Source organism: Perna viridis, chromosome 6 (genome assembly GCF_037379345.1).
Source record: "Perna viridis isolate PV_CMFRI_1.1 ecotype Kerala chromosome 6, ASM3737934v1, whole genome shotgun sequence".
Taxonomy (NCBI): domain Eukaryota; kingdom Metazoa; phylum Mollusca; class Bivalvia; order Mytilida; family Mytilidae; genus Perna; species Perna viridis.
The window spans coordinates 31,988,623-32,004,847 of NC_142450.1; the positions used below are offsets into that span (position 1 = coordinate 31,988,623).

The 16,225-nt window shown below is 31.7% G+C and overlaps 1 protein-coding gene across 2 annotated transcripts in view; it reads right to left on the reverse strand.

Annotated features, from left to right (window-relative positions):
- Positions 1 to 15,747, reverse strand: part of LOC148614571 (uncharacterized) — a 35,711-nt gene extending 19,964 nt beyond the window's left edge. The window contains exon 1 of one of the 2 annotated variants that reach the window (XM_088588740.1): positions 15,050 to 15,747. In XM_088588740.1, the coding sequence (XP_088444866.1) occupies positions 15,050 to 15,551 (502 nt within the window). In that variant the 5' untranslated portion in view covers positions 15,552 to 15,747. Of the gene's footprint in view, positions 1 to 2,243; positions 2,856 to 15,049 lie in introns of those variants that run through there. The other variant, XM_088588739.1, reaches the window with a different exon arrangement.
- Between the last annotated feature and the right edge of the window lie 478 nt (positions 15,748 to 16,225).

A 16,225-nucleotide genomic window follows, 5' to 3' on the forward strand; every position in this document is an offset into this window, starting at 1 on the left:
ATCCGGACACACAAGGAAAGACCATGTGAACATTCTATTATTTGATGTAAAGTTAACAAATAAACTTTGCCGTTAATTCTTCACCTTTCTTTTCTGTAAATTGTGAAATTTTCAAGGTTTCTTTGATCAATCTGCTTTCGCGAAGTTTTGAATTCGTAATCTTACCCCAAACTTAAAACAAAATTCTCGAACGTTTTATTTTTGCGTAATAGCGATAATAAAACTGCTGTGAAAATTTCACGGTTAACAGAATATTGCTTTTGATATTCAGCAATACACCTTCCTATCATTAGAACAATTTGTGATAAAAGTAATACTAAATAAAGCAGTTTTTGATTTTCACAGTTGTACTCATACTTTCCGAAGAGAAAAAATGCCTATGAATATAAAATACTGCGAGGGAAGTAAACTCGGATCAAACAATGTAATACTTCAGTTCAAAAACAGTTTATTGTTGCCTCATTTATATTGATATCCATGAAGCACCTTGATATAGTTTACAACAATATTTAAAGCTTCTGTATAGCCAAATAATAACAATGAAATATTGTTTTCAAAGGTATGATTGATATGTATAACAGGACAAGTCTTGCTTCAAATCAATATCTAAAGAATTAAGTTGATTTAACGCTTCATGTAAAGACATATTGTGGCAGTTTCAAATTAAATCTAATGCCATTATACTTTTAGTTACCAAAGTCTCTGAATCTATGTATATGAAATAAATAATTTTTCATGTTAGAGATCTCTGATTGCAGTTAACATAAGTACATGTACACATTTATCAATACACTTGTACTTGGAAGGGTGTAATAAACCACTCTTAAAGAAGTATACTGTAATGCTATAAGAACATTCAAAAGTGACAAACTGAATCTTGGCTACGGGCAAACAGAATACTGATCAATAAAAATACATGTACCACTTATGCGACACTGCAATATCCACATTAACAGAAAATACAGAGAATCATGATGCTAGTGTAAGCAAGAATTTGAAGTTTTAATCAAATCAAATAAAGATCAATTATGCCAATATGTAAACAGCTAATTTTCTTCCGAAGGTAAATTTTAATAAACTTTATACATGCATATTGCTTCTTTTTGATGTTTGATAGAATCTATATCTAAACTTTAAGGAGCTCGTTTTTATTAACAAATATCTTCATGAATGTATCTCATCCCATTTAGACGGTTGTATTTCTTCCACAAAGCTTCTGTACTTTATGAAAACAAAAAGACCTTGCGTATATTCATCTTTACTCTCAATCGTCAAGAGACGTCTATATCAAATCACCTAGACTCCAATTAATCACTAATTATACAATGCTAATCGAGTTTCTTGAATGCAAATAAGATAAACAACATTAATGACGGGCTACATAGATTGACGAAGGCTAAATAGATTGACGACAGCGTCATAGATTGACCACGGGCTACATAAATTGACGTTTTGTAATTCAAAATAAAGAATACGAGACATCGATTTGAATCGTTTGATAAGTGTTTGTTTAATGTAGCAAACTATCGTTTCTTCCTTAACATAAAATCATCTGCACCAAATTAGTACTACTTTTCAAAATTGATAAAGATGTAAAAATGCAATTTTACGAAAATTGAACACAAAACAAACTTAACCATAAGGAACTTATTTTAAAAACTGCAGAGTCGATTTTGAGCAAAACAACATAAACTATGCAAACTGTTTGTAATTGTTTAAATGATATATCAGGAAATGTTATGTCTTTAATATGCTGCAATGATAGCACATCGAGGAGGACTAGACTTTAATGAAAATCATGGTATACTTAGTACACAAATTCCCATCATGCTGTATCTGTGTTTCAAGAGTTACCTGTCATTAGCAGCTTTGGATCCAAATACTACGGAAGTTATAAAAAATCAAAATTAAAAATTAAAAGTTTAAAAATGTAAAGCCAAATTCGGCAGCGATAAGTTCTCCTATTTTATGTAAAAAGAGCTACAGTATTGTAATAATGAAACCTCAATGTTAAATTGATTTTGAATTTTGTGATGTTGCAAAGTTCGGTAATAACATATAATATATAGTTAATGATCAAACCAGGTTGACTACTGGGTTGGTGAATACCCTCGAGGACCGATGGCCCGCCAGCAGTGGTATCATCCCTGTGTTTCTTAATACAATTAAATATTTAAAATACTAATTATATAGCTATTGCAAATTTCGATAAGCTGGTACACATGTTTCAAGGAGTTACTTACTTGTAAACTTTATCAAAAGTGTTCCATCTACATTGTGAATGGTGAGGTTAGAGGTAAACAATTCCAACATTTGTAATTGCAAAATACAGCTTCTAGTCAAAATACAGGATTCAGAAACATTTCTGAGGACGCTAATTCGACCATTGACGTTATCAATGAATGTGACTTTGACTTCCTTTGTCTTTTCATTTAATGACGTTGATCCTTTTTTCATTGGTTGTGTATAAAGGAAGACAGATCTTCTAATGTGCCTTATGTTTGAAAACTGTAAATGATCAACGAAAATTTCTATCTCTTCTGGTGTATATCCTTCCCATAACGCAATTGAACTGATTTCAAAACAAAGTGTAAAGCGTCTCATAGGAATGTCAACATTTTTTTGTATTTTACATGCCTCTGATGATATTTTCGCAAGATGGAATTCCAGTGAATCAGTCACACTTTTCATTACAACAATAATCATGACATAAAATTCAAAAAGTCTTTTAGTTTTGTGAAAAGCAAGATTAGCCATTTTCGGTCAAATACACTCTATGAATCGGTCAAAAATGTTTTTGATGTTCTGTATAATTGAACAAAGAAGCAAACTTTACTTTAATTGAAGCTATCACACAGTATCACAGACATAGCAAACAAAAACCAATTATTGCTATTTTATTGATTTCACGTCTTTGAATGAGCATTCTGATTGGATATCAAAACCCTGCTCCATTACATCATAGCGAATGAGTTTAACAACACCAAATCCCATAAAATTTCGCCTCTCTTTTAATAGTAAGATTTTACAACTTAATAAATTGAGAATAACAATTGTTCATTCGAAACTTCGATATTTAATATCGAAGATATTGAATAACGATTCGGTATGGTCAAACAATTCAGTCAATTGTTCAATAATATTTTTCTGTCAACTTGTGTTATACAATCTTTATAGTAATATCGTATCGCTGTATAACTTAGTACTTTTACCAGAGTAGTAGATGTATAATTATCAATCAACAGAAAGGAAATGGAATACATTGACTTTGAAAATTCTGTTTACAAAAGTATTTCCAATAACTTCAAAAGAACACATTCCATTATTATTTTTTTCCCATTTTTGAAAAGAGTTAGCAATACTTCATAGCATCATTAGATGATAACAACATAATTATACTTAAAACATTTTAAATGTAGTTTTAAATTGGAAATGTCGATACAGGAAGTGCTTCTTATAAAAACATAGAAAAAATATTTGTATAAATATTTTAAATTTTTTGGGTTGTTTTCAAGAAATTATGACCTTGGGTATGTTTTCAAGAAATTATGACCTTGGGTATGTTTTCAATACATTTCAAGGTTGTTTGCTTTGTTTCCCAGATAACACTGATCTCAAGATAAAGACTTCATTTGGCTAATATAACATTACATCTGTATTTGAAGAATTCATTTAATTGTACAAAGCTGCTTTATTGAGCTTCAAATAAGTACTCACTCGAGGACTGTTTGGTTAGCGAACTTCTGAATGACCTTTATCAATACTTTGGCAAGGATTGACGACTCAACAATTTGCCTAAAAGCTTCTTATTTTGTTTCTGTAGTTGTTCATTTACGATTGCAATAAAATGTCCTGAATCGGGAACACCCGCTTTTATAAATGAAGATACATTGTGTACATGTTCTCTAATAAACCGTAGCATTTCATGGCTGATAATGAAGACAGTACCGCAACATGATTACAAGGTGTATTGTTTATGTCACTTTATTATTACGATTTGGTTTTGCCTAAAAGTATGTTGATAAAAAATGTTTGCCAGGTTATAATGCTTTTGTTCATACTTAGAATTGAATAATGTTCTCTTGTTTAAAGCCTTCAGTATCAGACAAAAGAATTGTGCATATTACAACAACCACACGTGTAAATCGAACTTGATTTGATTGACTCATAATAAGCGAATTTTAAAAGTAATGTTTTTGCCAGACAGACCTAATTTATAGAATCTATGTATTTAACATATCGGAACCACGTGGTAATGTTCATATGTCTCTCTCAATAGTTACAAATCATCATTTTCACGCATATTACGTTTAGCCAGGTACAGTAATTGGATACACAGGTTCAATGCTCGAATGTACATGAACCAACAACAGTCATGTCGGATGTAGATAGCAGCAAGCAATCATTTACAATATCACATACTACTCAACAAACGTGGTTAATGTTAATGACTTTATCTAAATGGACAGATAGCAAAGGGTCATGCATAAAAGTTTTTTTTAAAACCATTTGTATCTGAGATATATGCCATTACAGATGGCAAATAAATATCACTTTTCGCACTTTACTACCTATTTATGCCATAAACAATTCTGTTAACCCAATGCTTTGGTAAGTACACTAAACCTGCATGGTTATTGATTTTTAATTAAGTACACGCGAGAAGATAGGATTCCAAGAAAATTATATTGGTTTACTTGTAATATGTTTCACACATCAAATACTACAACCACTATAAACTTAATTGATTACTGAATTATTGATAATTAAACTACATATTATCACCTCATTATGAACTCATTAACGTGAAAGATAAAGAATGAATACGTTGTATGAATCGTAATTAATTTGAATTGACACGTTGGAAAAAGATCTGTTGCAAAAATTCAAAACGATAAGTTCAGCATTATGTAATTAATAGGTCAATGTTTTAGATAACAATTGGGTAACCTTGCATGTACTGCAGTGTTCAATATAAGGTATCGCAACATATTTTTTTAACCAATGTATGAAATATTATGGGTTGTAATGGTTGCCGACTAAATCTTCTTGAGTCAAACTTCGAAATCAAGATAATAATAATCTAACACATGTATGAGTGAAAGATAGGGAAACCTCAGATACCCGAGGTTAAGATTTGATCGTTCTCTAACAAGGGCCCCAGAGTTAGAGAACTATGACATCTTACCTGAGTCTCTGAGATTTCCTGATCTTGCATGAAGAGTAATGCTGTGCCTGATTCGTTTTTTCAATTCGAGTTATGTTGGAAATGTTTGAGTTGAAATGACTTGCATTTAACTGCCGATCATGACGTATCGGGTCAGTGATACGTCACGACCTGGTGTAAAATTTAGGTCACTTCAAAATAGTATCAACAAACTGCAAAAATAATTACCGGTTATTCTTGATAAAAGTATTATTTTAAAAGAATTTTCAAACATATATTCGATATTGGTAGAATATGATCGTATATTATAAATCTTTATTCAATTGTGCCATATTTTGTACGTCAAATTCCAAAAACATGGCCAGACCGTCAAAGTAGGAAACAAAGACGATCTGCATACACAATGTAACAATTCGAATAAAATTGAAAACATTTGAAAAATGAAAACAAGGACGTTGAAAAAAAGGACAACTAGACGTTACACAAAACATAAATAATAACAACATGAACTCCATCAAGTGCTCTCAGAGGGTAAGCATGCCATGCCCTGCCAAGCCAGCAGCACACTCCAAATTAAAAAGAGTAATCAAGGGAACTAAAGTTATAACGGTAATCAAAAGAATGTAATCCAGGGCCAAAGACCAGACATGGAAAACATATATACACAACAAAGAACATAAGTAAATAAAATCATACATTCAAAGTATCAAAAGCAACTAAGCAACTCGAACTCCACTAAAAACTGGGAGCATGGACCAGGTGCACCGGTAGGGTAAGCGTGAGTGTAATCCATTAATAGAATAACAACAATAATGCATCTCCACGACACGAGTCATAAAAGGTATCCATAAACATCATATTTAGTCGATACCATACAATTCAACAAAGTATTATGATATATAAAGAAAGTAAATAATGCTGAAATGGTGGACAATCATCCGAAATAGACAAACAAAATTTTAGCATAGAAAAAATAACACAATAAAACATGGGACAATACCAACTATACACCCCCCCCCCCCCCGAATGCAACATATTTTTTCCAAATAAGAATTTTCTCAAAATTTGAGTGATAAAGACATGCAATATAACCAGAATAGGTATGGTGAATATGTCAAAAAGGAAACAAAACTACCGGGATGAAAATGTCTGCCTAAGGTTACCCACTGGTCTTCAATGAACGACTAGGAATCCATCACTTGACTGGGTAGGCTACAGCTGGCCCAAAACATACGCAGGTACAGGGAAAGACTTGTTCCTATATACTCAAGCAACGTAAAATAAACGAAAGGTGAAAACGAAACAAGACATAGACTGGCCAGAAATTCCTGACTTGAAACAAGCGCAAACAATGGGACCGTGAGTCAGAAATGTCATCTTATGTCCCAGGTCTGAGAGTGATATCGGCACAGGCAGCCAGAAATCGCCTCCGTGAAAACGGATTACGATCCAGACGTCCTTACTTTGGCGCAGTACTAAGACCAAACATCGACTTGAAATGATCTGGGACTTGCAAAACTGGAGGCGAGTTTTGTTCAGCGATGAATCTAGATTCGTGCTGCAGAAAAGAGATGACTCTACACGTGTCTACAAACCCCGGAATGAGAGGTTTAAACTGCGTCCATGAGGTCGACAATTTCGGCTAAGGAATTGTGGTCATGTGGGGTGCGCAAAACATTCAACTGGTGTGCATTCCTGTCAACCTTAACGCCGCTCAATACAGCGATGAGATTTCTTACCAACCAGAACGTAACATTAATCCCCTGACCGTTGAAATCACCTGATTTGAACCAAAAAAGTGATGATTTGAATCAACGTGCGCCATGGACTTGGATAGTTAAATTATGACATTTTAATAAAATTCAGGAGCCAGTGTGCCGAATTTCAGTGTCAATTTCAATGATGTTGAATATTTAAAGTAAACATATTTCAACGGTGCTTTAGATTTAGTTTAGCGAAATGACATTGGCAATTTAATACTCAAATGACAAATATACCAAAAAGAATTCATTACCCAACCGATATTTCTGTTTAATTCCTCCATTCGCATTTTAATTATTTAATGCTTCACTTTTTTTTTCCTTTTGGAGTTCGAGATGCTCATTCATTTAAGCTTTCCTTTTGAATTCTGAACATTCTCTATGAGATCAGTTGATTCTTAAACCATTCATTCTTGCTATTGTGAAATATAAATATCGCTTTAACCGCAATATCACCTTATTTCAACTACACATGTTTCATTAAATTTAGAAAACATACCACAGTAAAGGACCATCCATCTTTAAAGCAATATTTGATCTTTACGTTGTCACTTCAACATCTTGATTGAAACAGAAGACGTTGCCCCAACAATACCTATAATAAGTATTTCATAGAGAAAGGTAGTGCTATTTACTTCCTGTAATGTTATCTTCATTCTCTGTTGTAACAAAAATTTATCACCGACACTAGACACCAAATATCATAAATTCTTTTAATAGAAACCATGTAATGTGATTAAATCACGGCAGCAGTCAAATACTTTGTTATTGTCAATCGAATATATAGCAATCATTGTGCCAAAATAAAGTTGTTTAGGAATGTTCTCTTCTGTTTTGGGTTATTGTAGACATATAGATAATGTTTAAAATACATTTCTCGGTTTCCCAAAGACATTAATGAAAATAAACTAGATTTTATTAAGAAAGTATAGACTAGAATTTCTTTCTTATGTGTAATTATGATGTTAAGTTACGAGTGATTACATCAAAAAGTTGGCTATATTGAACAATTCTGTTCCAGTATATTTTCCTGTGAATACAATTAATCACCCAAGATGCAACATAAAAAACGTATATATTCGTGAACAAAATCGTTTTCATTCACCCTTTTCTATAATAAAAGTTTTAATGCCTGTCCAAATAGAAAGTAATTAATAATATGAAAATACAACTAATCCAGAAATCAAGACTTGAAAGATAATAAAGTTATATCGCAATGCTATGTGCCAAATCAGATATATACTGTGTGTAACGAATCATTATTACGTGCAACAGCTCAAGAAAGTTTTATCTTTTGTCTAAATCATTGAATTCATATTGTTCATATATGTTATCACACAAAGAAACTTTCCAAATAGTAAATTCTAACGACCCTCTATATTTAATTGCCAGATGTGTTTATTTGCTTATACATTATAATATTTTTGTACGTATTTCTTTTCGTAAACAAATCGTGTTTTACCAATTTATTAACATAATGTTTCGATAAGCTTCCTCAGTAATACAATTTAAAGAAGTTTCCAAGTAACCTTCAAAATGAATATCCCTGTCTTTTCAATTGTAAAAAATCAATTTGGTTTATATCACACAAAACATAACATATTCTTTTACAGCTCCATTAACTGCAGATTGCTACAATTCCTTAACTCAAATTTAACGCCATTAACAAAAGGTCAGAATATTCAAAATCTTGTTTTTAGGCTGAGTTAAAATTCTTTGATCAATAAAGTATTTGTCAATATAATGATTGTTGATAAATTGAACGTTCTGGTCTTTCATCATTGCGTTAAAACACGAAAGAACACATTGTTTACAAAAAAAAACTAATATTATCATTTCCGAGACAGGAAATCATACTGTCGACCAATCAATACCTAATAATAAGAATACAGTCGTTGCTCCCATTTGCCCGGACATCAAACTAAAGATTTAGATACCTACTATGATGGTGTAGATATTTTGTATTTAAATAGCTATCTTTGTAAGAATCATGCAAAATCTGAAAAATGTGATACACCCCCCCCCCCCAAAAAAAAAGGTTACTTATTTTTATTTTTAAATTAAATTGTTTTATGGATCTATATTATGAAATGTGTAATTATTCATTCAAATCTGCCTGCTCTTCGGAGATAATCAACATTGAAAATCCAATAGATTCTATTGTATCTGAGTGTCATTTGCAGAGTTATCTCCCTTACTTTTGAATTCTACAGTGCATTCTATACCATTGTTATCGCCTATGAACACGGGTTATATGAAAAACCAAATGTTATTTTCTGTTTACTAAAGCATTTTAAACAAGATATCAAAAATAAAAATATGTAGGCTTTCCAACCATGTATCACATTTTGCATGATTCTTAGCTGGAGTTCTACTTAATGAAGAAAATCGATTTCAAGTGTAGTGTTTAATACACTTTGCAATATTGTACAACCTCATTAGCAGTTTAAAAAAAAATCAAAGAATAGTGTTAGAATGAAAAGTGCAAGTAAAATTTATGCCCGTCAGTTTTTTCCTGAACACCTTTCCTCTTACCCTTATTCCCAATTGCTCTCACACAAATATGATCTTCGGAAGATTCTTACCATTTTACTTTTCATTACTATTATTATGACAATGCATGATTAATTAATGAAAATTAATCATCATCAAATTTCATAATGCAGACCATTAGTTAACCCGTAAAGACTCGTTTCATAATACTAATGTTTTAGTTTTTGATGTATACTCTAATTAATCGGTTCGCTACAATGTGTAAGTAGACCGTCTATGTTTCACAATCAGGCCATGTATTTTGAATTTACGTATTTGAATTATCCCAATGGTGCTGTCGCTTCGGTATTATTTTGCCTATATTTCACATAGGCGTTTTTCTTTTCTCTACGCAATTCATTTGAACAAATATTGAATTGAACTATAAACAAACAATTTGCAGAAATATTAGTTCTATTACGAACAGTTCGATATTGAACTACATTTCAAAATAGTTGCATGCCCATATTAAAAAGATCAAATATAATTTAAAGATATTAAAACGTTTGGAGAAAATAATGCCTGGACATAAACAATGCTTGGACAGCATTGATATGTAGTATCGTCGAGATTTTGAAAAAAACCTATAAAACCCTCCAGCCGGTCACGTGAGTTGACTCGCACTACACACAATTAATCCCACATTTCTTTACCATGACGTGCAATAAGAAAATATCAGAAGTACAAACACGGGGAAATCTGTTGAAAAGAAAACATCAGGGACTCCAAATTTAGCATAAGAAAAATAAAAGTAAAACATTAAAAGACTACAAAATTACTATAGCAGAAAAAAACCAACAGTACGAACTCAAATCAAAGTGAAATGAACATGCAGGTTATCCGGAAGAGTTCATTGTTCTTGCACCTGCTTTGCAGATTGTTGGAAGCAAAGCAGTGAAGAATAAATGTATTACAACAGTCGGAGGTCGCTGACGTTACATTATTTTCGGCGTCACATAATGCTTACACTATTCAAATTTGACATAAAAAATTGTCATCTAGTAATGTTTAAGTTATCTCGAACGACTTGCTCAACCGTATCACAAAACGACGTCTACCTAAAATTTGCATAGTTCATAACCGATAAGTTTAAATACAAAATTACAATGTTTACATTGTCAATCGTAATTACAAATGTCGTTTTAATGGTAAAGGAAAACTATTAACCAAACTATACCACAAACTCGATGACTTTTCATTTCATATTGTCAATTTTCCTTTCATCTGTGGCAGCATCTCTTTAGCACCTGCGTATGGGGTTTTCATATCACAACTCATGCATTATGCCAGAGTTTGCCGTAACTACGCAGACCTTTTGTATCGTGCTAGAATTCTTACAAATAGGCTTCTGGGACAAGGTTATGTTGCTATTAGATTGAAATCATCACTGAAGTTTTATGGTCGTCATCGTGAACTCGTGGATTGTTACGGTGTATCCATCTGAACAATGAAAACTGATTTGTTTAACGTTTCATAGTTTACCTTTCCTCTTTTGTCTACCCTGGACAACCCGGCGGGTGTTTCTAGAAAAGCATAGGATGCTTGCCCTATTGATGTACCTGAACTATGCTCCCAGTTTTTAGTAGAGTCCGAGTTGCTCATTTACCCATTGTTTTTTTTATGTATTAAATTGGTTATTTTATGTTCTTTGTTTTGAGTGTGTCTGTTTTCCATGTCTGGTATTTGTCCATTGATTTCATTATTTTTATTTCGGCTTGAATTTTGGTCCCCTTTATTCCTTTTTAAGCGATATATACAAATGCTCTTAAACATGCCATTGATTAATGGCATGAACATCTTGTAAACTTTTGTAGCAGGCATGTGTAATCTGTAAGGGGAAGAAGTTGAATATATTTATGTTTTGAAAAAATCATTATGCCTTTTACAGTTCAACATTAACTTGAATTAAGTTTCTCCATAATTTAACAAAACTTTAAGATGTGAGTTATAATCTTTATAACTTTTTCTTTCTACAATATGACAATACATTTTTCATTTGATGTGCAAGTGTGGCCGTTAATTGCAGAAAAATAATATCAAGAACTACCATTCTGTTTAAAATTTTCATAATTTGAGAGTCAAGAAACATTACGGGAAAACATTCCGTTTCCAGTATATAGAGAGAAAAGAGAATATGACTTATGAGGATCTACATGTATTTGTCTTATGGAGCTTGAACAAAAGGACACGTCAGAAATATAGACATCTGCATCTTATTTTGATAACAAGGAAGTTTCTAAAGCGGCATTTCCCAGTAAGCTATATGATGAGACTTTCACTTGGTCAATTATTCATTCAACATTGTAGTTGCTATATCATTTAACTTAAAATATATGACCTCTGCAAGTGATTGCGGCCGTTACACTGTATTCGTAGATAGGGTTAAGCGGCTTACACAAAAGCTACATGGACAACACAGAACTAAGAAAAGAAAAAGATGTTTGGCCGGAAAGTGTTTCTTTCAACATCATAAGACTTTATGGAGTGTCAGTTTTCTTCACGAGGAATGAACGTCATTTGTCATTTTTCATGGGTGTAGTTTCTTTCATACTTGACATGACCTTTCAAAAGTGGTCGGTGTCTTGCAAGAGGTACATGTATTACTCCGTTTTATTTTTGTATTCATCTGAAATATATGGCTCTTTCATGCATACACTATTTTATACTTTTAACATCAGAGAAACCACCAAGCACTTTTGGAAAATAATACTTAAGATTGTGTTTGTCTAGAATGATAAAACTAAATATATATGTCACTATATACAAAGATAAGCTGTAATAAGTATTGATTGGTATTTAATTCATGTTTGGCTCACCCTTGATATCGAATGAATCTTATATGTTATCTAAAGATATCAGATACACCATAACGATTATAGATTAATATAGATTAATATTGTAAACGCTTATATCACACATGCATGGTCGAAAATGCAAGAAAAATAACTAAAAATAACACATAAAGACGTAGCAAAACTATTTGGTATGATAATTTCATGCACTTCAGGATAAGCAAAGTCCACAACAAAATCTGCTCAAAAAATTCAATTCAGAAATGAGAATGTATCGCTCCGTTAACCCGGTCTCTAATTATCCCCACCACCAACAGCCGCAATGTAAACAAAAAATCTTACACATATATATTAACAACTGCACAAATAAACATATATATAATCATAAAAAACAGCCTCCCTTAAAGAAGATTTTATATTTAGTAAATACATTGCAATATAAGAAATTTATATGCTTATACAGATAACCTATAGCTTAGACTGCTATTCACTTTTCTCAGTTAGGCGTGTAATTTTTTTTTACTCACATCATTAATTCAGTAACTTCCGTTTCTGGCAAATGTTATCAAATCACTTCGTGAATTACACACATGAGCTGATGACCTAAATCTCTACATTTTGGCATCATTTTCTGGTTTTATACTATAATCAATATCATTTATTTTGATTTCTTTTGACGCCTATGTTAAAATCAAATTGAGTTCTTGAAAGATACTTCAACAAACTTTTCGTCATAATTAAGTGTAAGTAATAGTAATAATCAGGCAAAATGAGAAAATCAGAAACATGCAAGTCATAACCCCACCGTTCTGACAGTATAATTGTACTTAATGAGAATCTCTGCATCACTGGATTTGTTCAGAAATCTTTTCAATAAAATGTTAGAAAAATGGGATTTTACCCTTGAAATGTTCATTTTCAGTACATTTCAATGAAATCATTACTCAACTTACCCGCATGATATGGGATTCTTGATTTTGATGTTGCAAATAGTCAAATTACACTTTCAAAACGGTGTTATTTTTTAATATTATGTTTCACCCTCTGCCTGATTCTTACAAAGCGTGATGCTTAAAATTGTAGTGTTAATTGAAAGATGGGGCACGGTGTTTTCTTAAATATCAAATGCATTCGTTAATCGCCTGATCATGGTTGTAATGCATACATTACTATTCCCTTTTGTCCAACCGATACATTTAAGTTGTTTAAACATCATATAAATATTGAAACTTCCTAGATGTAAGACGTAATTCTTACAAGTACTATTTCAAACTTATCATAATCCTGTAACAACAATTTAGTACAGACAGGTTTAACACAATGTACCAAGAAAAAAAGTAATATATAACTAAAGCTAAATTTTGTCGACCAAACAGAATGGTATAGAGAAAAAATGCAAAAGAATCTCAAATACGATCAATCATTGAAACCCTAATAATTTAGGGCGATATGGGATTAAATGGCTCTCATTGGCCAAAGATACAATATTATTATTCATTAAGTCAAATGTTTAAAGTGCTAATTGAATATTTGGGACTTGAATCCATAACTACTACGAGAACACAAAAACTTCTGAAAATCATTGTATTTAAATGACGCAAAAACAAATTCAGACATTTTTTTCATTCTGTAATTTTCGGTCACTTTCTGGTCAAATTTCTGGTAATAAAAAGGGTGTTCAGACCCATGAAACAACTTCATATTTTGTGAAAAGGTTATTTTGTCATAGTTTTATATATATATGAAAATATGAATGTTCTTCCTGGGTGAGGACATAGTTCTCTGGATGTAAATATGTCCAAAGAACAAAAAACAATATTTACAATTCTCAGCACGTATTATTGTTGCTCAATTGAGATGTCATTACATTGAACTTAAGTACCAGTCCACATAAAACTCAGACACGGCCAATGGTAAAATGATTCATGGTGAAAAAAAACCACCAAACAAACAATGCTTTTTTGCAGTCAACACACATTATACTTTTACATAAAAATAACCATTTCTGCATTCAGATCTGCACTTTTTAGAAAATGATACATTCATCTCACACTGAAATCAAACAAATCAAAGTAAATAAAAGCAATAACTCTGTAAAGTGCTTATTTCATGTATAATCTATATAAAGTTTATCTCAAAAGTACCACTCCGAAATGAAAAACAGAAACTATTTATGTGGTCTATAACTGGTTCTAAATGGAAAATAAGGAAATAAAAGTAAATTTTGTGGGTTTTTGACATCCTGTTTTTTTTTGTTTGTTTGTTTGTTTGTTTGTTTGTTTGTTTTTTTTTTTTTGTTTGTTTTTATATATATATATAAAAAGACAGCTACTTAAAACAGAAAACATGATATAATTCATGACTCTTGATTAATCGTACCCCTTAGTCGTTGCATAGACTGTCGGTATTTGCTGGTTTTGCGAAATTGTGATATTTAAAGGCCCGTTCTCCTGAGATATCACAAGATGAGTGCTTTTAGTTGACATAAATAAAGAAACAGTAAAGGTAAATTTCGATCTTAAATGTATTTTCCTAATCATTCAATATTTCAGGAAGATGACAGCGAAAAGTGTGATTTCTCCAGTTTTCAGCCATATACATCCCATATTTAATATTAATCTTAAAAATAAATCAAAATCAATGATGAAGAGATTATAATGTACTTGAATAATTGCATCAATACAAAGGTAAAAAGGGATATTACGTAAGAATCAATCGCTATGGGATTATTTTAATTAACGTCAAACAGTAAACTATATTTACACTTTTCCTGACAGTATGTTATAAAGAATACTTACTTGCTAATCTGATTGTCATGTTACCATACGATATGTTCTTCCAAGAATTATGTCCTCCGATATCAATCAGATTTACTTCCAAGTTGCAGTCTTCTGTAAGGGAACTCGATGACGAAACTTTCCGTCTAAACTTTATATGGTTACCTTTGTCGTTAACAAAAATTACTTTTACAGGTTTATTAATAGGTAACCCGATGCCATTACTTCGTTGTAGAACTGTCACCGCTTTTTTCAAATGTCGCCTATTCAATACAGAAAGATAATGAAACAAGGCAATATTTGCGTTCAGTATTATGTATCCTTTTGGTATTTCGATAGAGGTTATATTGAAGCAAAATGACATACTGTTAAAAGTTTGGTTTTGCGGATGATTTTCACAAGATTCCGACAATATGTGCGCATACTGTGCGTCTAATGCCAAAACTACACTCCTCTTAACAAAAATCATGTAAAATACCACCCCTGTAAGTCTTCTTAAGTTTTGGACAGCACATCCACTCATTTTTAGATACTACAATACTGCATTTTTGTTATAACACAATTACGTATAAATTAAACCTTTTATCAGAAAAAGCGCACCGTTAGCAGCGATTCACATCATAGCATCTAAACAAACAAATACTATCTTCTTCTATTTTATGCAGTTCACAACTTGAATGTAGATTTTGATTGGATATTCAAATCCCCTGTGACAGTATTGTGATGACAAAACAAAGACGTATGTATAAAAAACTAATCACATCATATCAGCGATTCCATATTTAACTGATATTTGACTTTCAATAAAATACAATCATAGTGAAAAGCAAAAAAGATGTATAGACCTATTTCAATTGGTTGTTATTTTCATCACATTCTTTATAAATACACAATCATGTTTAATAATGTTGACTTCCTCTGACTATTTTGTACATCATTGGAAGTATCAGTGTGTAGTATTTAGACAGAAACACTAAAATACAGACGCAAAAAACACTTTATGAGAAGGAAATACAATGAACTGTGGTATATGACGCAACTTTACTTTACTATAAGGGTTTTATATATTGTTCAATCTTTACTTCTCTGTATGTAAGAAATCGGAAAACCGACTCTATTAATCATTTGTTTACGTTCTTAACGAATGTTTAATTATTACACATACTGTGGTGCTTAGAATAATTTCTAACAGATAGC